General features: G+C 56.0%; 9 protein-coding genes across 9 annotated transcripts; 5 read left to right on the forward strand and 4 right to left on the reverse strand.

Moving 5' to 3' along the window:
- Positions 1-273: 273 nt before the first annotated feature.
- Positions 274-2,185, forward strand: B0I36DRAFT_357901 (catalase-like domain-containing protein; the record flags this gene model as incomplete). Its single annotated transcript, XM_046157869.1, has 7 exons — positions 274-282; positions 377-419; positions 480-612; positions 680-1,139; positions 1,211-1,498; positions 1,566-2,049; positions 2,121-2,185. 7 exons carry the CDS (start codon positions 274-276, stop codon positions 2,183-2,185), a joined length of 1,482 nt encoding a protein of 493 aa, XP_046018684.1.
- Positions 2,186-2,233: 48 nt separating this feature from the next.
- On the forward strand, positions 2,234-3,137 carry B0I36DRAFT_13240 (uncharacterized protein). The gene has a single exon (XM_046148226.1). The coding sequence runs from the start codon at positions 2,410-2,412 to the stop codon at positions 2,953-2,955; it is 546 nt and encodes a 181-aa protein (XP_046018685.1). The 5' UTR covers positions 2,234-2,409; the 3' UTR covers positions 2,956-3,137.
- Positions 3,138-4,385, reverse strand: B0I36DRAFT_13232 (uncharacterized protein). Its single transcript, XM_046148224.1, has one exon. The coding sequence runs from the start codon at positions 4,277-4,279 to the stop codon at positions 3,320-3,322; it is 960 nt and encodes a 319-aa protein (XP_046018686.1). The 5' UTR covers positions 4,280-4,385; the 3' UTR covers positions 3,138-3,319.
- A 365-nt stretch (positions 4,386-4,750) lies between these two features.
- Positions 4,751-6,099, forward strand: B0I36DRAFT_379560 (uncharacterized protein). The gene is made up of 5 exons (XM_046160776.1): positions 4,751-5,093; positions 5,165-5,228; positions 5,372-5,450; positions 5,566-5,759; positions 5,881-6,099. Exons 1-5 carry the CDS (start codon positions 4,913-4,915, stop codon positions 5,963-5,965), a joined length of 603 nt encoding a protein of 200 aa, XP_046018687.1. The 5' UTR covers positions 4,751-4,912; the 3' UTR covers positions 5,966-6,099.
- A 412-nt stretch (positions 6,100-6,511) lies between these two features.
- B0I36DRAFT_234469 (Gcd10p family-domain-containing protein) lies at positions 6,512-8,477 on the forward strand (the record flags this gene model as incomplete). Its single annotated transcript, XM_046149316.1, has 2 exons — positions 6,512-6,597; positions 6,662-8,477. The coding sequence occupies 2 exons, from the start codon at positions 6,512-6,514 to the stop codon at positions 8,475-8,477; spliced, it is 1,902 nt and encodes a 633-aa protein (XP_046018688.1).
- Positions 8,478-8,606: 129 nt separating this feature from the next.
- Positions 8,607-10,129, reverse strand: B0I36DRAFT_13265 (ARP2/3 complex ARPC3 subunit). The gene is made up of 4 exons (XM_046148233.1): positions 9,936-10,129; positions 9,702-9,797; positions 9,172-9,567; positions 8,607-9,001 (listed from the first exon to the last, which is right to left on the reverse strand). Exons 2-4 carry the CDS (start codon positions 9,705-9,707, stop codon positions 8,822-8,824), a joined length of 582 nt encoding a protein of 193 aa, XP_046018689.1. The 5' UTR covers positions 9,708-9,797; positions 9,936-10,129; the 3' UTR covers positions 8,607-8,821.
- Positions 10,130-11,081: 952 nt separating this feature from the next.
- Positions 11,082-12,383, forward strand: B0I36DRAFT_357906 (uncharacterized protein; the record flags this gene model as incomplete). Its single annotated transcript, XM_046157870.1, has 2 exons — positions 11,082-11,639; positions 11,703-12,383. 2 exons carry the CDS (start codon positions 11,082-11,084, stop codon positions 12,381-12,383), a joined length of 1,239 nt encoding a protein of 412 aa, XP_046018690.1.
- Positions 12,384-12,813: 430 nt separating this feature from the next.
- On the reverse strand, positions 12,814-15,943 carry B0I36DRAFT_427030 (BRO1-like domain-containing protein). Its single transcript, XM_046162414.1, has 2 exons — positions 15,450-15,943; positions 12,814-15,365 (listed from the first exon to the last, which is right to left on the reverse strand). The coding sequence occupies exons 1-2, from the start codon at positions 15,693-15,695 to the stop codon at positions 12,933-12,935; spliced, it is 2,679 nt and encodes an 892-aa protein (XP_046018691.1). The 5' UTR covers positions 15,696-15,943; the 3' UTR covers positions 12,814-12,932.
- Positions 15,944-16,927: 984 nt separating this feature from the next.
- On the reverse strand, positions 16,928-18,364 carry B0I36DRAFT_233736 (uncharacterized protein; the record flags this gene model as incomplete). The annotated part of the gene is made up of 1 exon (XM_046149251.1): positions 16,928-18,364. One exon carries the CDS (start codon positions 18,362-18,364, stop codon positions 16,928-16,930), a length of 1,437 nt encoding a protein of 478 aa, XP_046018692.1.
- Positions 18,365-24,415: the final 6,051 nt, after the last annotated feature.

The following is a 24,415-nucleotide window of genomic DNA, read 5'->3' on the forward strand; positions in this document are numbered from 1 at the left end:
GCGGACCGCCAACAATGAGGGGAAGCTCCATGGTTGCTAAGTTGCATCGTTACTAAGCTAGAACCACTCTTGATCCTGGACCATATCGAAAGGGTACAGTCACGATTGAATTGAGTTGCCTGTCAGAATTTTGGAACGGAGGGCAACGGGAGACTGCTGGTGTAGTATGGGATCTATTAAATGCTGGCATATCGGCCTGAAGAGTTGCCGTGATGTTCCAGCTCCATGCGTGATCATTAAAGCAAACTCGACAAGTTTCACCTGACCGACGAAATGGCTTCAGTAAGACACCTCAAGATCCGCCTGATGGTTGTTTGGTTGCTTTCAGCAGCGTCCAGCCATGACCGTTGTGACGTGGCAGCTAATTCTTACTTAGTCAACGGGACTCAATGGCAATCCGATGAGCACTCTTGCAAACGGTACTATCTTATCATGAACCTCAAGCATGTCCTAAGCACTGACTGTGAGTCGGCCTATAGGACAGCCAAGCGAGAATCCTGGGAGTGTGCAGCAAGTCCGCTATGGCCAAAGCAACGGCGGTCTAGTCGTCTTGAGCGACACCCAGACAATCGAGATATTGGCACACTTCGCCCGAGAACGTATTCCCGAGCGGTGAGAACCATACCTCTACTCTTTGAATCGCCTATCTCGTCCGCTGATTGCCTCTAAAATCACTCAGGAGTGTACATGCCAAGGCAGCAGGAGCATTCGGCGAGTTCGAAGTTCTCGAAGACCTCACCGACCTGACGGATGCCAATTTCCTCGCACATGTGGGCAAGAAGACGCCCACACTCTCGCGCATCTCTACCGTCGGTGGGGAGAAGGGCTCTGCCGACACCGTACGCGACGTCAGAGGCTGGTCAACAAAGTTCTACACCGAGGAGGGCATCCAAGACTTCGTCTTCAACGACTTGCCAGTCTTCTTCATCCGCGATCCGATCAAGTTTCCGTCCATGAACAGGAGCCACAAGCGCCACCCGAGGACGAATGTGCCGGACGATGCCATGTTCTGGGACTACCATGTCAATAATCCCGAGGGTATCCATGCACTCATGCATCTGTTTGGCCAGCGTGGCATTCCTGCTTCCCTGCGCCACATCAATGGGTTCGGAGTGCACACGTACACATTGAACAAGGCGGTAAGGGGTGCCTGTTTCCTGTTCCCAATTTTCATCGTCGTCATCTCGAGCTAACATCAGGGGGACCCCAGGATGGTAGCTACGTGTACGTCAAGTGGCACTACAAGCCAGAAGGCGGGATCGAAACCCTGGACTCGGCGACTGCTGCACGCCTTGCTGGTACAGAGCCCGACTACCACGTCAAGGACCTGTTCAATTCCATAGAGGCGGGCGATTATCCGTCATGGATTGTGTACGTCCAGGTCATCCGACCCGAGGAAGTCCGGTCTGCACCCATCGACATCTTCGACTGCACTTACACCTGGCCACACGAGAAATACCCACTGAGGCGCGTGGGACGATTGACCCTCAAGAAGAACGTGAGTAAGCCTCAATGTCGTACCGCAGTTATCAAACCCCCCACCCGCTAACAACGGTTATACGAAGCCTGATAACTACTTCCAAGACATCGAGCAGGCATGCTTCTCCCCATCCAACATGGTGCCAGGGATTGGCCCCTCCGCCGACCCGGTCCTGCAGGCACGCATGTTCAGCTACCCCGACGCACATCGCTATCGTGTTGGGCCCAACTACTTTCAGCTCCCGCCCAACCGGCCGCACAACAAGGTTTATGCCCCATACGTGCGTGATGGCCCAGGCACGATGAATGGCAACTACGGCGCGGATCCAGACTACATCTTCTCGCAGCTCCGGCCAGTGAGCATGAGCAACAGGGTGCAAGTCCCCATGCACGAGCAGTTTGATGGCAAAGTCACGGCGGTGGCCACACAGTTCACGAACAGGGACTATGAGCAGGCCAGGGATCTCTGGAAGCTTATCTGCTCCGAGGGGAATGGCAAGCAGCAGTTCCTCGAGAACATTGTGCCGACCATCAAGGATCTGCCGGGCGATCTCAAGACCAAAGTGCTAGGTGAGTGATATCCCCGTTCAGCCGTCAGTCGGCGAGCAGGGCTCTTGAAGGACTGTGCTGATTGGTCGCAGAATATCTTGGCGGCGTGGACACTGGGCTCAAGACGCTTCTTCAGCAAGCAGTGGGCTCACAGTAGCCAGGGGACATGCCTCACTCCATGGGGCTTTTTTCGAGATACGAGCTTCCGACCTTTTTTTGGACATCAAACCTGTGGAGGACAAAAGGACCTGCCAGTAAAAGCTGACGCGTTACGAGAACTGGGCCTTGGCAAGCTGGAATGGCTTGCGAGGTTGTGTTGGCAAAGGTTCCAGATAAAAGCACGCGCCAAGGTAGCTTACTCATGCCAGCTGGAAACCCTGCATGTTCTCCTCTTGTAATAGCGTATCGCCATTGGTCCTTCTGGGAGACTCGCAACTCGATCAACACGGACACTGTGTAACTAAGAGACAGACCACAAGCCACATTGTCTCTGCATCCACTCCAGTAGCAACTTTTGCTTGTTCTGCTGCACGGTTTCGGTTGCAGCTGGCGCAAGGTTCTACTTACACCAATCGAACCGGCCCGGTGGAGGCGCTTAGGTTTCGCGATCCCCTCACCGGCTACTCGGATACGGCCTTGTGCATGAAGTCTACTGTCGACTGGACTGGCTGGCATTTGCGTGATTTTCTTGGGACGCATGGGGAGTGGGACGATCCAGAGAGGGAAGGCATGTCGAAAAAGGCGAACTGCGATGATGAGTTGAGGAAGGGAAAAGTTCTTACTTCACCCCCTGTTTTTCGCTTTTCATTGTCCGGGTTTCCGGCAACGAATTATGGCATGCGCTCGTTCCACTCAAGGGAAGCAAAGAAAGAAACCCCAAAGGGAGCCCGACGGCCCAACATGGGCATGCGTCATCGTTGCAGGTGATCCAAATGGATATCCCTGTGTTATAGACCAAGTCTCTTGTCTGAACCAATCCGCTAAGTTAGTCGAAGGGTACTTAGTCACACTTCGGTTGCGCCTTCGTCCCGCTTTTCTTCGGTGCTCGGTCCGAGCAAGGAAGTCGGAATATTCGGGGGTTCGGCAGCTTGCGACGACCATGGCGTCATACGATAGTAGCTTTATTACTTTTCAGGCTCTCGCAATTGGTGCGCTTCTCAACAGTAGCCAGGGAAAACATGAGCTTGTCTCATCCAGGACATTGGTGGGCATCAACGGCGATATTAGCGAAGAGCCAAAAGTCTGGGTGGGCAAAGTGCCCGGCTCGTTAGATGCGATGATGGCAACATGCTTAATCCTGAACTTGGTCCAGACTCTCAAGCATGTCTGCCGAAGGTGCAAAGAATGTGCTCCCTGTGACTGGCGTCGAGTAGTCCAAGATGCGATCATGCATGCCCGGCGGCGATCCCACAAACATGCGCTCCAGCATCTTTTCCGTGACCCAGAGCTTTGACGAGTAGCCAATGAAGTACGTGCCATACTCGCCAGAGGCTGGTGATCCAAAGGGCATGTTTTCCCTCACAATGTCCTGTTCATTGCCGTCATCGTCGGTTATGGAGGCTAGGGTCTTGTGCGCTGCTTGCGTGCCCTCCGGGGCGTCGTCAAGCTCCATGTTCTCAACCTTGGTGCGGCCGATGATGGACTCTTGCTCTTCGACCTTGAGCTTCTTCCAGCGGTCGAGGTCGTGTATGTACTTTTGCACGACTACGTAGCTCCCACCGGCGCCCGCGAAGTCCTCTTCCTCGGCGACAATGGCTGAGGGCATGACGGCTGGCCCTACAGGGTTCGCCGTGCCGTCCACAAACCCAAGAAGATCGCGGGCATCGAAATACCGGAAGCCGACGGTTGAGTCAGTGAGATCGACAGAGTCACCCAAGCCGTCCATGACCTGCCTCTCGAGCTCGAAACAGAGATCTCTTCTGTCTGCGCGAATGTGGAACAGCAGGTCTGCCGGGGTCGACACAGTTGCGTGGACACGGCCTTTGAGCACAGGCAGAGGGCGAAGTTCCTTTGGTCGCGATGCTCGTGTCAGGCGGTCCCAAATGTCGCTGCCTATCCCGACGGTACATGTCAGATTGGAGCGAAGATCGCGAATGCCAATGTTCTTGGTGAGGTCGCCCAAGCTGGCCAAGGTCGAGCGGATTGTGGCAAGATTGTTGTTCCCAGGCTTCGCTTTGAATGTCAAGAAAGTCGCACATTTCGTGAGGACCGCGTCTACGGTCTGATGCGAGGCCATATGGCGCATAGTCATGTTTGAACACCAAGTGGAAGTGGACTTGCACGATAAATGTGGTGGCACCGGTCGAAGTGATGAGATAAGATCGGAGCAGTATGGGTTGAGAAAAACAACGTTGTCGTGTCAAAGGGGAAAACTTAACGTTACGTATTTAAGCTCCTCAGTTCAGAGCGGACTGGGGGTCAGATTTATGCAGTCTGGTTTAGAAGGCTATGGAAGCCACCTTGGTGAACTACATAGAGCTATCGTCGTCAGCGTATACCGCAGCTCAGTGCACATCGATTCACACGTGTAAAAGTCGATTCACCAGCTACAGTTCTTGCTTTGTAGAGGAGATGGTGAAAGCCAAAACGGCAGTGGTAGAAGAGTTCGGTAATGCGGAGGCAGGTGCGCATCTGGGCGGGACCATCCGCGGCAATCGTTTTCCCCTCAGCCTCCAACTCGCGGAACCACACTTACACGAAACCGGGGACGGCACCCACGCCACAACAAGTACAGTAGTACTCTTTTCTATAGCATTGTTGACCTCTGACTCTGCTCTTTTCATAATGATTCTGGATAGTAACCACCCCAGGCGTTGACTCCCGCGATATCAGAGGATCAACCAAAACGGACTGGTTTCACTAAGAACAGTTCCCAACAGCACGGATGAAGCCAGCAGATCTCAATATACTTAGCACATCGAGGCGAATGACAGAGAACATGACAGGGGACAACGGCGGCAATGTTGATAAGTCTACCTCCAGCGTTGGCAGCATCAAAGGTCGGGTCAACCACGACTTCCGATACCCAAAGGAACTTGGCTGGGACGTTCCTGAGCGTGTGACTCGTAAGGCTCCTTTCTTTCCCTTCCAGTATGTCCGCTGAGATTCAGGGTACTGGTATTTACTGTTGTACCAGCGTGCATCAAGCTGTCGTTCTTTTTCCGTAAGCTCGATACTGTGTCATGGGAAGATTTCTACAGGTGAGTCAAACTGCGCGAGTATGACAAACGCCATTTCACCCGCAAACGAATCAGAATTTCAGCCAGGAACTTTAGCCGGCGAAGACAAGGGCAGAAGCATTCAAGGTGCTGACTTACTAATGCGGCGCCCAACATATGCCTAGGCACTGTGCCCACGTGCATGCCGACTTGACCGTCGCGCTCGAGTGCTTCAAGGCGTTGCAGGTGCAGCGATACGTCCAGGTCTGTCTCCAAAACTCCCGATGACCGCTTTTCTTCCCTTGAGCCAGTCCAAAGCACACACGACCAGGCCAAACTCAAAGCTCACAGTGCATCCTGTTTTCCACTGCATCAACAGTCGTACCAGAAACCTGAGTTCAAGCAGAAACTTCAGTCTCTCGGCTTCCCCGCAGCAGATTTTGACGCCTACACGAGCGTCTGGTTCCGGTCCTGGGACGATGTGGCAGCTTTCTTTTCAGCTGACGAGCAAAAGCCTGTCGGCGAGGACGGCGCGCGGTTCATGAACTCAGAGACTTTGAAGGTCATGGCTACGTGAGTGATAAGATCTCTTTCATGTTTCTGATCTCCCAGAACACCGCACGTGTATCTCGGCACAAGATTGGTTTGATAGCATAGAGAGGTTTGGCTAACTTCTTCTTTCACGTTTTTATAGCGAGGATGTGTTGATATTTGGAAGAGGTGTGCCTGATCTTGATGGAGGCGATGGTATCACTTATAGGACCAGCTCAAAGTTGTGATGACTGAATGCCAGAGTGGAAGAGAAGAGTTAATCGTGGAATGAATTTTAACTGAATGCCTCGTCATCTGTAATGACTATAATCCTTGTAAGCCTCCTCCTTAGCAGTACGGCGAACGTAATTCGAGATAGAGGGCCATTCCCTCTTTCTTAAGGAGGACAAGCCCCTCCAGGCAGGGCCTCTGCCTATCGCGGCCGCTTCATGGGCGCATGGGGCTTCGAACGATCAGAAATAACGGCGCGTATGATTCAATACAAATCAGTATAGATGCTTGACTTATTCAGGCCTTTTACATACTTGTCGCACTCGACACACATGAGCGGAGGGTGCTTGTAAGTGGCCTCCGGACCCCTGCACTTAGCTGTACCCCACAGCGGGTAGTAGTGGGGCCAGCAACTGTAGTCGCAGGCGCAAACGCCAAAAAATTTGGAACCGCTCAGCACAAAGTTGGAGCACATCGATCGTCAACTCCTGCATCTGAGCGTGGAGGGCGACCCTGCACCCTTGACGACCTCTGCAGCCTTGCCGCACAGTATCGTAGCTGCAATGCATTCCATCGTGCAACCACACTCCTGGGTGGCCATCAAGCTGCCCACGGGCAACCTCAGGATCCTCCAGGTCACACCAAACACGTAAGACTCACAAAGGCTCTCTCACACCAGTACAGATCACACCTGCTGACCCGGGCTTGCACAGAACGATATCCCTTGGCAAATACGGCACCTTCCCCAGCAATCTCATCATCCAGCGACCCTTCCATCTCACCTACGAGCTCGAAGATCGTCGAGAGAACGAGTCCTTCAACCGCCTCCGCATCGTCCCCGCGTCCGAACTGTACCAGGACGTTCTCACAGAATCCTCCAACACCACAGACACACAGTCCACGCCTGTTCCAGACCAAGATGATGACACGGCGGCCGGCACAGGCGGTAGCGCCGCCGCAGAGCCCACAAATGTCGAGTTCTCTCTAGTCGACCCAGAATCCGGCGCGGTCGTCGCGAAGACCAATCGTGTCGACATTGACGCTGCCGTGGCTGCCACGCAGACGCTGACCATGGAGGAGATTGAGGCGCTCAAGAAGCACGGGACCAATGCTGGCCAGGACCTCATCGCCAAGCTCATGCTCTCGCACACGGCCATCGACCAGAAGACCGAGTACTCGCTCGCAAAGTACAAGCTGCTCAAGACGAAAAAGTACATTCGCCGGTTCTCCGTGCTGCCTCTCGACGTGCCGCTCCTCAACCACTGGCTGCTTGAGGAAAAGGATCCGTCCAAGATCCTGGACATGAGGGAGGAAATGATTGGCCTGCTGGGTTGCTGGGCGAATGTCCACTTTGGCGGCGAGGAGTCATGCGAGGGCCAGGAGGTGGCCGTGGATGGGGTTGATGCCGAGGAGCAGGCAAAGAAGACCTTGGAGGATGCGTCGGGACGCTGGCTTGCGATCGACGATACGGGTGGTCTCCTGGTGGCCGCAATGGCTGAGCGAATGGGTGTTCTTTTCTCGCCAGAGGCCACGGAAGGCCCGCAGCCAAAGACGGATAAGAAGCCAGCGAAACCTCGGCCCGCCGGCGAGGAGAAAGAGCAGGCGCAGGTAACAGAGAGCGTCGCCACCGAGAACAACCCGTCAGCTACGGCGGAGCAGTCTGAGCCGACATCAGCACCTGAGCATGCGCAAACACAGCCCGCAGAAGAACAACAAGTATCCAAAGCGACAGCTCCAAAGCGAACATTCAGCGACCTACAGATCCCCTACTCCCAGAACAACACCCTCACCGTCATCCACGCCAACTCGCAACCCAACCTCAGCTTCCTGCGCTACTTTGACTACGACGCCGCCAACCCGCCGCAGGCCCACCAGCACCCGCTGGCACGCCACCTCTTGACACTCACCTGGTTGCAACTGCTCGACCCGCAAGCCGACACGACCTACGCGGCCGAGCTCGCCACCGCGACCCCGGAAGAACTGCGCTCCTGGAAGGCCAACCGGCGGGGCAATTACCACCGCAAGCGCCGGCGGTGGGCGCGCCTGCGACACATTGTCGACACGACGCGGCAGGGCGGCTTCTCGGGGCTCGTGGTCGCAAGCACAATGGACCCAGTCTCCATCATGCGCCATACGGTCCCGCTGCTCGCGGGCGGCGCCCCCGTCGCGATATACTCGCAGTCGGTAGAGCCCCTGAACGCGCTGATGGACTGCTACAGCATCGCGCGCCGCGCCGCGTGGGTGCAAACCCCGCCCGCGGAGCTCGAGGGCAAGTCCGCCGAGGAGCTCGAGCGGTGGCAGGGCAACGACGAGTTCCCGCTCAACCCGACGCTGCTGCTCGGCGCGTCGCTGCAGACCAGCAGGGTGCGCAAGTGGCAGGTGCTGCCAAACCGGACACACCCGCTCATGACGAGCCGCGGCGGCGCCGAGGGATATGTGTTTACTGCATTCAGGGTGAAGCCAGCGGAGGGCAAGGTTGAGGCGCGCGGCAAGGCAAGGAGTAAGAAGAGGAAAGTCGACGAGGTTTGATACCTTACTGTACTCTGGGACAAGGTTATTATAGTATGATATTGAAACTATTCGATGTGGGATGTCGACATTCGATCGGATGCGTCTTGTCCGCACAGTAGAGACTGCTAAATGTGTCAGATGTCTGATGTATGCTGCTGGAGAAAGGTATGCCTGTTGAAACGATGAAAGCTTTATCCACAACATGTCACAAGCGCCACCAGAATGCCATGTCAACCTATGCTTGAAATTTTGATGATGCCAATGGCCGCTTCTATATCTTCGAATGAACCATCGTCCCTGAAATAGTTCATTCTCACCCCCCTCCACGTATGACTCTTCACATGATCACCGCGCCAGCCGATCTACAGCTGCTTGCCCATGAACTTCCGCTTGGTAAAGCTCAGCCACCACTTGCTGGGCTTGCCGTCGCCCCCTTCCTCGTACACGCGCGCTAGTAAGCGACCAGCCAGTTCTTGCCGGACCTGGGCGAGATACTGCTTCAGGTGCTCGGCCTCTTGCCTGTCCGCGGGGGGTTCGTAGATCTATTCGAGCAGGATTAGTCCTCCACTTGTCGCTCAAGCTCACTATCGGCACCAATGCTATTTGCAATATAGTACTCAATAACGGAGAGTACGCCGCGTGCCAGGCGACTCTCTCATCAAGCTAGTCTCTGGCCGACAACGGCTACTACACTCCACGGTATATGACTGACCTGGTTCAGGGGAAACGCCGGATCGCCGGGGATCGCAAACTGGAGGTCGAGGGCGGTGTTGAAGACCTCCTTCTGGGCCTCGCGGACCCCATATGAGGGCTTGATCTTGCCGAGGCACTCGGAGACGAAGAGGATGCCATAGATAAGGATGCGGTCGGCGGGGCCCTGGATTTCAAAGTTGCGGAAGAAGGTGTTTGCGCGGAAGAGGGAGAGCACCTCGTCGAGGATGTCGTAGCTCTGGTCGTCCGGATCGGGCGACTCGTTGGCGGGCAACGGCGGGTCGGGGAAGGGCAACGTGTAAGCCGGTCCGCGGGTCTTTGTTCGCAGTGGGAGGAGAGGGAAGTTGCCGATCACCCGGGGAATGTTGGGGTCGGTGTTGAACATGGAGTTGTAGGCCTGTGTCGTAGTGGCTTGTGGTCAGATACGAGGCTATATGGTGAAGTGGCGGACAGGCAGCGATGCTCCGTTCTCACAAGCGACGACGGCGCTGCAAGCCATGCTGCCTGAAGTAGAGGACTTGGAACACATACAGGCATCTCGGCGACGCTTCACCGAAGAGAGTCGGCTGCTCGCGGGTGGACAATTGGTGCTGCGACCTGGCGATGCGTTGTGTTCAAGCTTCGTAGCTATTGGTAGCGCATGAGCAGAGTGGAGGGGCTCGCCAGCGGAGGTGTGCTATGATGCCAGAGCCGCTGGCTGGCTGACGTCTGCGTGTGCAGCAGACCCGCCCCATCAACAGCTCCAGCACCGAACGGGGTACGTACCGCGAGATGTGGCTGCCGTGAAGGAGCCCTCCTGGAGGACGGTGGAGTGTGGCTGTGCTCTCGACTTGCTCTGGGCGACACTTTGGAACATGCACGATTGACATTCCAGAAATGAATGCCGATGCAAGAGTATGTAGATATTATGAAATTAATGAATGTCATTGACTTGTGATAGGACTGTTCCTGGGCGACTGCTCAGCTCGGAGCTCGGAGCTGACTGTCCGCGCCACAAGGCAGCAGTCCAGCTTGAGAGCCACAGGGCGAAGCGCAGCCAGGCTTGGATCGATGTGTTGGCAGGCTGCTTACGTCAACTTGCAGGTCACGGGACCGCGCGACAAGTTGGTGTCGGCTACTGCCAAATCAGGACAAGCCTGCAGCGGGCTTCCAAGGTTTTTGTGCAAGCCCGCCGGGTGGGGCCACCCAACAGTGGTGGGAAAGAGCGAGGGAGGGGCGGCAGGCAGGAAAGTGGCGGAGAGGTACGCGCCGGGCGCAAATACTTATTGACAGCCCTTCCCACCCACCGCGTCCCGTTGCCACACTAGAGCCATCACCGCCCTTGCTTCAACGCCCCTGCCTAGCCGCTTGCTTTTTCCATCCGCCTGTCAACTTGCCAACGTTGAACCGGCACTGCGGACAAAAGCAAACTTGCAGACATCCTGGCGCAAATCACCCCTTGTCCTTCGACTCTGGAGCCTGCTGGGAAGGCTCTCAAGCTGCAGACTGACAGGAGTCACCGCACCGGCATCTGTGAGTAACCACGCGCCCAACAGCACTACACCGCCCAGTCACTCGACATTCTCGAGGCCCCCAAAAGTCATTCCCACCATACCAGGCCTACGTCTTCACAGTCCTGCCTCATCGCCTTTGTTCCTCAAATCTCGCCTTCAGTATCTCGAGTCACACACCGTAGAACAGGACACGGCCCCGCAGGGCTGGCGAAAGCGCCCTGTCACCCCTGCACGCCCCTGTCAGTATCGACATGATCGACAAGACTAACATGCGTACGCGCCTGCCATAGCCCAAGCGCTCCCAATGCGACAAACAACAACAAAGCCCCCATTCTCAAGAACTTCCGCCCAGACGACAGCGATCACGACGTCAACCACGAATGTCTGTCACACCCTCGCTCCCAGCACAACATCCACCATGACTACGAATACGCCTCCCAGTAAGCGCGCAAGGATGCGACGCGGCCACACCGTCCCTGAGGCGCGTTCGCTCAACTCTACGATGCTACGACACCCAGGCACATCACTCTTCATCCTGCCCATCTGCTGGACACCATTGCATTCGCAGCTGCTGGGCGTCAGCTTCTCTCAACAACCAGACCAACGCACTCCCATGCCTGCAAACACTTCGTCTCCACGCAGATCGCGGCGTATCCCGCCAACTGTTCTCAAGATCCAACGCGATCTGAATGCGCTTCTGACAGTGGAAGAGATGCGACCGCTGCCTCTCACTAAGACGCGCGCCCTCAAGGACATCCTCTCGACCTTGTTCCCTTCACATCTGTCCCGGCCAAAGACGTCTGCCGATCTCGACATGCGCTTTGGAAGTCGGTGCTATGCAAAGGCTGTTAGGGCGCAGGCCATCTGGAAACATCCGGATTCGGGATCTTCGTCGTTCGACTCGGCTGCCACGTGCTCTAATAGATCCGCCAGCCAGCTCTTGGCGTCGATGAGCGTCAATAGCTTCAGTAGCCCTGTAAGTCGTGCCTTGCTTCAAGATTTTTCTTTCTGCGCATTGCCACTAACCTCATAGTTGTAGACGCAAGATCATCCTGTGCTGGCTTATATAAGTCGCAGTCATCTCGATCACATTCGGCGCAACTGCTTTAGGATAATGAGTGGCCCAAATCGGTCATATAATGGCCCTGTTCATCGGCTGCAGGCCCTACGCTCCAAGAACCTTATGCCCAGCAACATGGACGAGGACCAGTACTTTGTTGCTGCCATCATCGCGCTCGCCCAGCAAGCAGTCTATGCTGACGTACAATCTCGGAGGACGCTTTTCATGCCCAGAGACGTCGAAGTCCGCGTCATCACAGTTTCTGAGGAGGAAGAGTGCTTCATCGTCTACTCTACGGTCGTGCCCGCTGCACGCATAGAGATGTTCGATGAACCCAATAAGGCACCCAAAAACCCTGCAGACATCCACATCAAGCACACTCGGGTACCGGTATGGCCCGTACTTGGTCTGAAAGAGCGCCTTGGTCATGTGCTAGGTCGGGACGTGGTTGGTGACTTCAAAGAAAACGGCATGGACACGTACGAAGATGAGCTCACGCCCGTCCCCGAGACACCATCGCCCAAACGGCGGCGCGAAGTTCTGTCAGAAGTTCTGAACGTGAGCTTTTCAGAAGATCGCGACGCAAGCAGTCCTGATCACAACGACAACATGGTGAAACGCCGGCGACTGGAAGAGGGAAGAGTTGGGCTCGTCCGATGAGGTACTCTTCTCCTACAATGTCGTGATCTAACGACAAGTGCGCGGACTCTTTGCTCCTTCCCCCAGCGTCCTGCTGGTCTTACACAAGACACGACATACGACACTAGATATTTGCATGGCATTGCTTTCATACAAGCATGACACATTGCATTAGACACGGGGCAACCCACATGCATTTGAAGCGCCATACTGGAGGAAATCTGCTTCGGCTAAAGGAAGGTTGATGTGGTTTGTTTGTTTTTTTGGCTTCCAACACGATGGAGAGATCATGACGAGAACGAGATACCCAAGCACGGCATGACACTGTGTATGAGATCAGCACGATTTAATGGACCGCAGTTCCGCGTATATACACTTTTAGCTCTATGATACTAGACGACGATCAATCATGACACCCAAGAATACAACACGCGGTTTGATGACTACACTTGCTTCCGTTAATGAAACTAGACTCATGCAGATATGGGCAGGTGAATTTCTGATATCCCATCAATGTCCACCAGCACACACAACTTACAGCTTGCTCCGCACGCGACTCGTGTTGGCCTCCTAACCGAACCGAATCCCGCTGTTCGGATCCCAAGTCCCACCAGCCGGAGCGGGGGGCTGTCTCAATGCCATGCCGCCAGATACTGCTCCTCCAGGTCCTGGTTGTTGCTGCTGCTGCTGTTGCGGTGGGCCACCAGGGGTACCAGGCGTGCCGGCTCCTGGTCCGGTCCCGCCAAACTTGATGCCCAGCTCCGGATGCCACATGCTGTGTAGCGGGTTAGCCCTCGGCGGCTGGGGCTGCGGAGCGACGGTCTCGCCCGCGGGAGCCCAGGTCTGAATATGTGCTTCGGCCGGTGGGCTGTTGATGGGTTGCTGCTGCTGCTGCGGCGGGGGAAATCCCTGTGGCGGTGGTTGCTGCTGGTGCATGAAAGCAGGAGACTGTACCTGCTGCGGCGGCATCTGCTGCTGCTGTTGCTGCTGCTGTTGCTGCTGCTGGCCGCCAAGGCTGAGCGAGTTCAGGGGTGGCATGGATAGCTCGTCCTCGAGCATCTTTGCCTCGCGCCGGCGCTCCGTGACGAAAGTGCGGACGTTGTCGCGGAAACCGCCCACGATGCGCTGGAGGTCGTTGTAGAACTTGCGCCCGACCTCGACGTTGCTGACGAGCTCCTTGTACTTGTAGTACGCGTTTTCGAGCTTCTGCAGGGCCTGCTCGCGCTCCTTGATGCCCTTGTCACTAACAACCCTCTTCTGCGACTCGAATCCGCGATTGATCTGGACTAATTCGTCCAGCAGTCGTTCTTGCTCCTGTGCCTCCTTCTGCACCATCTCCAGATCCGCCTCGTAGAGCTGGTCGAGGCGCTTCTCGAAGAAGTCTTCAAAGTGGGCGGGTACGATGGCCGTGGCTACAGCCTGTGTCCGTTCCAGGCGGGCTGCTTCCGCTAGAATATCATGCTTGATGTCGTCGCCGCGGGCTTTCTCGCGAAGGGCCTCGGCTTTCCGCCGTCGCCGAGACTCGAAGCGAGTGACTTCGTTATAAGCAGTGCGCAGTCTGTTGAGCGCGGGTTTTAGAGGTTCGGGGATCTCTGTGCGTCTCGACGATGGTACAAAGTCTAGCATGCCCCGGTCCGGCCCTGCGAGAATGGCCAAGGTGGCCTCAATCTTGTAGAACTTCTCGCGTACCACACCATCGCTGCTAGCACTGTTCCCGAACCAGCCTTCCGCCTCACTCACTTGGTTCCAAAGCTTGGCGCCCTGGCTCGGCTCGACGCGACTTGAAGGACGATTCCATCTGTCTGTGCCAAACTTCATTCGCAATCGGTTGTCCTCGTCTTCTTCGGCCTGTAGAAGCTCCTTGCCCTCCTCGAACACGGCAACATCGGCATTGCGAAGCTTGTCTATGTCTGCAAAAGACCGCTGTAGGCGGTGAATGGCGTCCGCTTGCCGTACTTCATCGGCGTGTTGGGCCAGAGTGCCTGGAAGACCAAGAGGCTTCTCGAGGGCCTGAATCGACCCAGGCAGATTGAGCGACGACAGGATTTCATGGATCCTCTCATTCAGTGTCTCCAGCTCGGCGATGATATTCTGATTGACCAGTCTGTCCCTCCTCTCCTCGTAGATGGAAACGGCGATGTGTACCGAGTACGGGACAAGTTTGCTAAACAGGCCCGGTCCGAACTCTGCCTTTGGCCCAAGGAAGTCCAAGGGCGAAGTTACTTGCGGAGGCGCCTTGCTCACTGCCATGGTCGCTCGTTCCAGAATCTTGAGTTCGGCTTTGGGCGGTACGACCTGCAGGTAGATGACGTCGTTGTCTCTCTCCGCGCGCTTCACGTCCTCTTCGACCCGCTTCTTGAGACCATTCAGGTCGTCGACAACAGACTTGTGTAGATATCCGCCCCGTGACTCCTTGAGACCTTCCGCGACACAGGCGACTGCATCCTTGAGCCGCGCAACCTCCTCGCCGTACTTGCGCTTCTCTAAGCAATCGCAGGCCGCGCGGTATTGAGCAGCAGCCGCAAAGTGGTGGTGCTTGGCGCTCATGTGATGGATCCAGCCGCTGCTGATGGCCTCGGAGAGCATGGCAGCTTCGCCGGCGAGGTTGTACAAGTCCGACACCTTGGCGGCAAGTTTGGCAATTAGGGCGTCCTTGTAGCCGTCCATAACGGCTTTTTGCCAGAAGCACTCCTGGCTCTGTGCAAGCTGCAACTGGATCAGCGCCTCGAGGGCGTGTTCATCCATGTCCTCGGGCGGTGTCGTTCGCATCTCGGGTAGTACGGCGGTCTTGATGTGGGACAAAACACCGGCCGACTGGTTGAAGTAGCTAGCCGCCGTCTTGAGGCCCTCTGTGCTTGATCGATTGCTGGCGATGGCCATCTGGGAGTATAGTGCGGCAAGGTTGAATAGGATGTTGGCAAGCTCGAACTGGAGGTTGTTGTGGACGACTGGGCGCTCAGTGTTGTACCCGAGCGCTGGGTACCAGGTGAAGTCGGCACCGATCTAAAGGGCAAGCAGGTCGACCATCGTGTCAGCTGTACTCTGCTCCTGGCGGGATCTCCTCTCGAGCTTCGCGTATCGACTTACGTCTATCGGGAACTTGCCCCCTATCCAGACCAGCTGCGCGGCATACGCCTGGAGCTTGCCTATGCCTGTCGGATGTGGCTCGCGCACGTTGACAGCGTCGTTCCGTAGCGTCTCGATGACCTCGAGGTCCTGGCGGAACATGTCTGGGTGCTGGTCATACTTTGTCGAGATGTACTGACGCACTGCCGCCGAGAGCGACAGCTGCGTGCCCTTGCGGAACGGCACCGCGAGAATGTGGCTCTGCATCGTGACGAAAGCTTGCTCGGCCGAAGGTGGGGTTTAATGTTGTAGCTCGAGGAGCCTGTTTGGGGCAGGCAAAACTGGTCGAACGCTGAGTCTCCGGCGCTGCCCAAGTCGAGTCGCAGGCTTCTAATCAGAGTAATTTCCTCCTGGTCGCAGGCGTCGTGGGCACCAGGGAGGCGGGGATTGTTGACCTTGAAGTCCTGGCAGTGGGGGCGCGCGAGGTCCATCGCATCCCTCCCATGTCATGCTTCACAGTGGCAATGACTTCATAGGTCGGCTCAGTCGTGTCTGGACTCTCCCCCCACCTGCCTGCACAATCAAGATCTTGTGCAACCAGCGCATCGCATGGCCACACCTTATGTTCCGACGGCTTTGATGATCACATGCTGTCGATCGTGCAACCACGCCCTTTTCGAAGCTGTCGAGGCTGAGTAGTCTCTTGTCACATCAGGCACGTTCCACAAAGGGCTGATCTGCAGAAGTTCTTCTACTATTTATCCTATGCTACAAATGCAGCGTCTTCTGTGCGCCTCGAACGAGGCCACGAGTCGAGCACTTCGATCTCGCGCGCTTTGTCCTCCCCTGAGTCCCCCATCCCCATCTGTCTTTTGAATCTGCCCATGGCAGATGTTTCTACATCCCATCGAGCAAATACAGCTCAAACGAATGAGTGTGCTATGTCGAAACAGCAGCACCTTCTTGCGTAGTTTCATGTTGGAAGAGAAGTGAAAAAGCAAGTTTTCAACGAAGGCAAGAAAAAAAGAAAGAGAACAAAAAAAAAGACTACGCCAACCCAATGCCTATGCAAGCAAACTCCATCGTGAGTGGTGCACACCGCCTATAATACAACCGAGATCTCAGGGACGGTGTAGAGCGACCCTTCTAGGGGCAGCTGGTGTTCGTCTAAGATCATAGTGTCCGAATAAAAGAAGATAAATAATCAACCCGTGCTATGTCGTCTGTCATGCTCGGTAAACGCCGGGTTCTAGGGCCGTGGCTCATGGTGAATGGCTCTTATAATAAGAAGAGGTAAACGAAATTTTGGACGATAAGAGGGCAAGATCCGGTGATCCATTCCGTGTGGTTGGGGGTATGATGGAGGTCTTTCCAGATCCTCGTTCATGTGCAAATGTTGGTCAGAAACCTGACAAGGAGTATCAAAGGTGCTGCTGACATTCAAGGACATCTCCCTGGTTCCAGCCGAAAGAGTAGTGCTGTGGTTCAAATCGAGTCGCTCATGGAAGCCATACCAGCTCAATCAGGCCGTCGGCAGATGACATCGGTACGTCGTTACCATCGACCCATCTCCAGTCATTCGCCTTGCGGACATAGTATTGAGTAAGCGTGTTGTCGGGGTTCAACACCGCCTCTTGAAGGTCCCAGCTGATCTTGCGTCCAGTTTTGAGAAGACTGGGTCTCTGGGGGTCGAACACATAGTCAAGGTTCCATCCCTTATCTTGGGGCGCGGCGGCGAAAGTGCGCTCCATCTGCGCGAGGTTGAAGTTGATGCCCTTGGGGTAGTGCACGACACTGAAGCCGGACGACAGAATAAAGTTATCGGCCGTCTGGAAACGCATAAGCGTGCAGTCCTCGCCACAGATGTATGCCAACTTGGTGTACTCTGAGGGGAGGGCCAAGTGCCAACCGCCACCCTTGAAGTGGTGCAGCGTGATGGGCTTGATTCCAGACTCGTAGAAACCCGAAGGATCGCCATAAAGATCAAGCTGGTACAGGCCATGAAGGACAGACAAGCGGACGTCGGTGTTTTCGTAGATGCACTTGCGCAGCAAGATATCACCCTGAGGACCCCAACCAGAGTTCGACTCGTGGATCTTTTGCTCCGTTTTGCATGTCTGGTAATCATGGCGAACCTTGGCGGCGAGCGGAACCGAGATGAAGACACCGGCACCGCCGAAGGCTTGGGAACCGTGACGGTCAATGTTGTTCACATCCTCCGAGAGCGTGCCGATGTAAAGCATGTCCTCAGGATCGTACTGCTTAAACTTCTCGACCAGGGTGTGGACGCTTGGGAAGAAGGTGTCGTCGTCACAGGACACGAGCCACTTCTTGTTCGGGCGCTCTGGGTGATCGTACAGTGTCGGGATCAGCGTCAAGTAGCGGACAGCCATCTCCATTGACGAATCCGAATGGTAGACGTCAACATCGATTCCCCTGCTTGTCAACACAGTCCGCGCCTTGTCCATCTGCTCCTCGGTTGCATCCAGAAGTAAGAGCACAAGCTTGCCACCATTCGAGTGGCCCTTACCATCGGTAAGCCAGTAGGTCCACTCGTTGACGGGGCTCGTCTTCTCAGAGCTGAAGCGCTTGAACGTGGTGGAAACACCAAACATGAAGTCGGACAGGTTACCCGAGACGGGATAAGGGGATTGAGGCACGGGGAAATGCATCGGCTCAATGCACTTCTCATGGCCGTATGAGTTAGGCTTGTCCAATGCCACAGCGGTGAATGCAGTAGGCAAAAAGCGCTGGTCGAGCTTGGTGATTGACTTGCGCGGGATGTGCTCACGCTGGGTTTTGATGTAGCGCTTGTAGTACTGGAAGTTGCTGTCGAGCTCAAACTTCTTTGCTAGACCTTCCATCTTGGTCATGTTGATGCTGCAGTCCATCACATGGTCTGTCGTGGGGATGTACTGCTGGTCTGTCCCCTCCATCCACTCGCCCGAGAATGGCATTCCATACGTCGAGGACGAGGAGCTCCCATGCGTGGACGCAGCCTTGATGATGTGGGAGCTCATGGTCTCGATTCGGTCCGATTTCCATGTTATGGCAAGCAGAAAGAGCAATGCTACGGCAAATAGCACGCATCGTGAGAAGGGATTCCGCATGCTGAAGAATTTCTGGTGAGGAGCCGGCAATGCTGCTCCCATTGTTTCGTGGTCGGTAAGGGTTGACAGTGCCAGCGAGGAAGTTTCGTTGACACAATTTTATGTGACGAGCAGAGCTCGAGTTGTGGCGAGCTGTGGCGGTTTCAGCTCAACCGCTTCGAGCGTGCGTCGTGTAGTCTGTCGCAAAGACGAAGTTGAAGTTGAAGGAGTGGATTGCCAGGCACATGCGCGGACAAACGCGAGTGGGCGGCCGGCTTTGGTTGGTTCGAGAAAGAAAGGGAGACGGGGGTAGCAGCAGCACAGCCGCAGCAGCAGAGGCTGGCCAGAGACAGAGAGACACGGGGAGATGACGACGCGAGAGCGACGACAGTCTGGCCGCAGCGACGTGACGTGTCCGAGGCGTGGCGATTTGTGCCTGTGCAAGAAAGAGACGGAGGAGGAAAGCAAGAGAAGAGGCCACGGAGAAGCTGCAGATGACGGGGACGAGGGGCCTAAGTAAAGGAAGGGTCCGTGGCGGCGGTGGTGGTGTGCCGGCCTGGTGCGACGGCGGATGCAGCTCGACTCCTATTATTGCTTCCCTGCGCCTGCCAGTGCAGCGTCTCATGCAAAGAGGCGCCCCAGCACCACCAGCAGCACAATCAGACCGACACACACACACACGCATCGTCGACGGATCGGCCCCAGCAGCACCACCAGGATCCAGGGGCTCGCCTGTCCAATGCGGTGCCCAAACGGCAAGGGGCCGGATTCGGGCCCACGGTACCTGCAGAAGAACAAGCAGCGTGGAGAGGTCGTTGTGCGGGAGCCAAGGGGGCCCGCTGCCATGGGTGCTCCAGTGGCCGGCCCACCAGACCGCCGCTCCCACTGCGCGGCGGGCTCCAGTGCGCCACTCTATTTCTGAGGTTCAGGGGTTCCCAGCCAGTCGGCCACCGCCCTCGCGTGCCCGACCACACTGTGTTCGCAGCCGACATTGCACGCCAGCCAGCCATCCATTCCCACGCATCCCCTTTTCCTCCATCTGGCACCACAGATCACATCCTCTCCTCGACAGCACTGGGGCCCTGACACATCAGCTCACGCGCGTCACTCGCCGTGCAAGGCTCCATCATGCTCCGCCGCGGGCCTGCCATCTTCTCCCATGACTTGCTAGACTTGGCCAGCTCAGCCAGTCAGAATCGCACATCACCACGGCCCGCCGCTTGACATCTGCAGCCAGCACTCTAAGAAACTTAGACGGTGCTGCCACGTGCTGCCACAGAGGTCATGGCGCCAGCGACCAGCCCGCCGCGCCAGCCCATTTGCGGTGGTGGCATTCTCTGACAACATCCGCTTGTGGATCGCCTTTTAGAGTCCCAGGCCATCCGCTAGCGCTTGCCATTCCCAGCCGTGACATCTGCCAGATCCTTCAGGCGCAAGGCGCTGACAGGTCCTTTCCGCTGGACGTCTGACACTGCGTCCATCAACCCTACCGGATCTTGTCGTCGCTCAGGTGTCACCCCGCCGTGTGTTTGGATAGATACTCGTTGCTATATATCGCAAGGGGCAGAGAGCTGCGCCAGTGGATGGATCCCAGTCCAGCCCTCCAGCTTCTTTGACGTCCACGACCCCACGACTCGACAAGTGCCGGCCATCGGTGGTCAGCCGGCGGCCCCTGCGAGCCCGGCACCTGCCAAGCTTTCAAGGTTTGCTCAAATCAAGGCAGGATCGACCTGTCTGGGACAAGCAAAGACGTCGCCCAGAATTTTAGTGCTGCCCAGTCCGGCCTAGTCACATGCTGTTATCTTGCTCTCATTTCGCAAGGCTTGGGGTTTCCTTCCCCTCTACAGGCTTTGCCGACAGCCTTGGAAAAGCTCGGGGTCGCGTGTTCTTCGCCCTGGCCTGACTCGACGTGCACACCGCAGACCACGACTTGGTGACCAATCGTGACGGTACGCTTCAGCTTCACAGGTCTGAGCCCTAGGGGCGTTGCAAACTAACGTTGCGCCTGCATATGCTCCTCTGTCATGTCGACATGTGCTTCGCTCGCTGCCACAGTGTTCACCGTCGCACAACCGACTAGGTACTTCACCTGTGGAGCCTCTTCCCGGCTCAATACAATTGCATCCCACCCACCCACAAACATCCTGGCAACCGCATTTTTAAAGTTGTGAGCAGAACACCAATGTCGTCACCGTGTTTCAGCTTGTGCCTTTGTGTGTGCAGCAACCTGTTGACGGAGGCCGAGGACTGCCTGTTTGCTGCTCAAGTGCAAACACTAAGTACAGAGGGCCGCCTTTTGCAACGGCCCTGGCAAATTTCGAGCGATGTGCAGAACTGCCAGCGTACCTAGGTACGCAGTAATTATGCCCCGTTTCGAAAGACACGAAAGGCTTGGTGCCGCTCCTGGAAGAGGTTAACGACGTCTTCCATGAGATATTGCGGCGAGGCATATGCTGCAACTAGCCCTGCCAAAGCGGAGGAGCCGCTTCCGGTCGATCTCAACACACGGGGCCATGCTTCCCCTATCCAGTGTCATTCTCGATAATTGTAAGGCGTGGGACCCTTCCGTCCATTGCCGGTTGAATCGTACTGTTCCCACGATGAAAAATGATTGGGCAAGTCCGGCTCAATGGAAAAGGCCATGTCGAATGAGGCCTGACAACGTCATCTGCACTACCAAGCGATATCGCAGCAGGTCGCCTCGATTTTGAGTACACCCACATAGCACTTAGACTTTTCAAACACTCTTCCATGCAGATGATCACGGACTAGCTCATACTGCGCACCGTGCTCGTTGGATGCTCGAAATTGGGCATCCTCCTAATGATTTAGCAGATGCTTTATCAATGGTGCATGGAAACAAGCATGGAGGCCAAAAGCTGAAGATCGTCAAAGAAAAGCATTGCAACGGCCTGTGTGCAGCAACGATTGACGCTTCTCTTCATCAAACCGACTCCATCGTTGTGCCAAGACCGACTCGTGGCAGCTTCAGACAGCGATGATCATGATGGTTACGCGTAAGCCACACCCACATCTCGACGCGCGAGTCCCGCAAATCTTGCTGAACCCTGGCAGATGAGATGGTGCGGCTCCGCCGACTTTAATGCCACAGCGCCTAACCCTGTCGAGCCCGTCCCCCGACCATGCAAGTAAATCGCAGGGGTCTTCTGTTGGAAAATACCCCTCGGAACGCTCAAATCGTCATTCTTTTGATGGCCAGGAACCAAACGAGACGTTGATCACTGAACAAAGCTTATTGTGGCCGACATGAAGACCCCCGAGCTGGGTCGACAGAGTGGCAAATGATCGTCCCTCTGGACGAAGTCATCATTTGGTGCATCATAGAAGGACATTTCCGCACAACAGCCATTTCCATCGCATAGACTTAATATTAAGCAATCAAGGCGCGGCGCCAAGTATCAGTCAGACAGCGGCACGGTCCTTTCCATACTTCCTTTGAGTTATAATGAGGTCGGCCTCCCTCTCCCAAGCGACAAGTGGTACAGAAGTCTATCTGGAATGCGACGATGCGCTTCCTGCTGCTTGCAGATTATGGACACTATCACAGGGGTGGTCAACAGCCTCTCCACGGTTGGTGGAATCAATTCGTGGTGTCTGCTATCATTGCTTGATGTGTCAGGGTCCTAGAGTCCAGGCTAGCAGACCCCAGGCTCGCTTGGCATGCTGAACGGCGCAAGTAGCCCTGCAACACGGAGATGAAGCCAATCACAAGTCAACCTTGCGAAGGACCTGCACGCGACGGCCCATCCCAGAACCGCAAGAGCACGCAGAACTGTCATACAATGACCCAAATATTAGCTATCTTCCCAGGAGAGTTGCGAGCAGGGAGGGCGCGGCCACCGTCCATTCGAAAGGGGCAAACCAGCGCCAACTGCTTCAACATTTGGTCAGACCGTCGTTGCAACATCAACCCTTGCAGGGTGGCTATCGTTCTAGAATTGATAACAGTCCGGATAACGTAACTAGTGTCGGGTACCTAGGTTGTCTCTCGTCTCTCCCACCGCTATTTATGCGACGAGATGATTGAGCAAGCCAGATCAAATTAAACAGAAGAGGAAAAAGCAAAGGAGAAGGAGGATTCACCCCGTGCCGCACTACGGAGTCCTACGGTCAGGCACCTCATCCGTCAGAACGCCAGCACAATCTATCTGTGTCAATCGTGGGATCTCGCACAGAGAGCCGTGGAAGAAGGGCCACAACCGACCAACAGGACAGGCTGGCCGTTGGTGGCGTTTACGACGGACGCTTGCAGGCTGACGGGCTGAATCCACCGGATTGATTCTAGCCACAGGCAATCTCGCCTTGTCGGAGGGTGGGTGGCTTCTCTTGTCTGCTTCCAGCCCCAAGGGCTGACGCCAAGGGTGCAATCCCACGGCCCTCGCTCCTCACATGCGCGCGCGCGCATCCACAGCTTCATGAATCGGAAGGCCCCAGGCTGCGCCAGACTGACGAGCAAGCCCCATAGGCCAGGATTTACGCTCGCAACGCCGCCTGCTCTAGCGTGGCGGTCTAGTGCTCACATTGGCCAGCCAGGCAACGAGGGCTACTACTGCGTATTCTGGCAGGGCATGGAGCAACGATGAGCATGCTGCTGGCTGGCCAGCACCAGCAAATAGATGGCTACGTCATCTGCTTCATAGCGGTCAGGGCGATGGCGATGAGACGACGAGAGCAGTCGTCACAGAACACGTTTACATAAGGTAATAACGGGAGCTGCACTAGCCAAGTGGCAACTCGGTGCGCAAACGAGGTCCGAGGCGAGACGTGGGCGGCGGGCGGAGACCCTGATGTTGGTCTTGCCCCTTTGGGACGATGAAACGAGCAGAGCGCAAGATCTGCGGCCATCCTGCTGCAACACCGCGCACGCACGCACGCACGCACGCAACACATTCCTCGGGTCTGGCGAGGTTGGCGAGGTTGGAGAAGGGGAAGGGTGCGCGCCGCCCTTGATCGGCAGGCAGCTGCTCGACCACTCGCCGGGCGACGGGCGACGGGACGGGACGTGATCAGCCACCACGGCGGCCGGGGCCTGGCAACGAGCAAGGGGCATGTCTCCATGTCTCCATGTCTCCATGTGATGCGGTGTGATATGTAAACGATGATCCAGACGGGGAGAAGCAAACCACGAGCTCACCGTAGCCAATGGGTACCTGCTGTCTGTCCTAATGAAAAGCGTAGATTGCTCTTGGCGCAGCAACGACGACGTATGCGCACACCAAGATACCAGCACGCAAAGGCTCTGTCACGACCCACGCGCTGGGGGGGATGGATCGTCAGTGCTAGCTGCCAAAGCGCAATATAGCTCTAGTCTCCCGGAAACTCGACCACGGGAGGCGTTTGGCATTGATCACAACGCTCGGGGCAAGATCCGTTCTGGAAAAAAGGCATGGAATCGGCCTCGGAGCGGTGCATTGATGATACGGTCGTGCAACAGAGCACCGCCGCACCCGCCTTTGTCCTCTCGTGCCGGGCACCTTCCAGAAGAGGCTCTGTGGATAACAAAACCGCTCCGCCCTCTCTTGCACTCCACCAACTGCCGGTGGCAGAGCGCGGGCAGAGCTGCTCGATATAGATCACGGAGCAGATCTGAAACACTTTGGTTGGTTGCATGGCACGACACGCTTGGGGAAGCCGTCTGGAGGTCGTCCTGGTGGTGCCGAGTCGCAGTCCCTTGTCAAGTTTCTTGAAGTTTGTATGAGCTGTCGTGGGCCTCCTCCTCCTCCTCCTGCGGACCTTCCTGCGGACCTTCCTGCGGATGATAATCTTCCGTCCAGTTTGGCAAGGTTTGGTTTCCGTCTGCTTGCCCTGGACAGAGGACATGTACGATGAGATCACACACACACACACCTCTTACGATGAACTGACCATGGGCCGTAA

This window comes from Microdochium trichocladiopsis, assembly GCF_020744255.1.
Source record: "Microdochium trichocladiopsis strain MPI-CAGE-CH-0230 chromosome Unknown B0I36scaffold_1, whole genome shotgun sequence".
In the NCBI taxonomy this organism is placed as follows: domain Eukaryota; kingdom Fungi; phylum Ascomycota; class Sordariomycetes; order Xylariales; family Microdochiaceae; genus Microdochium; species Microdochium trichocladiopsis.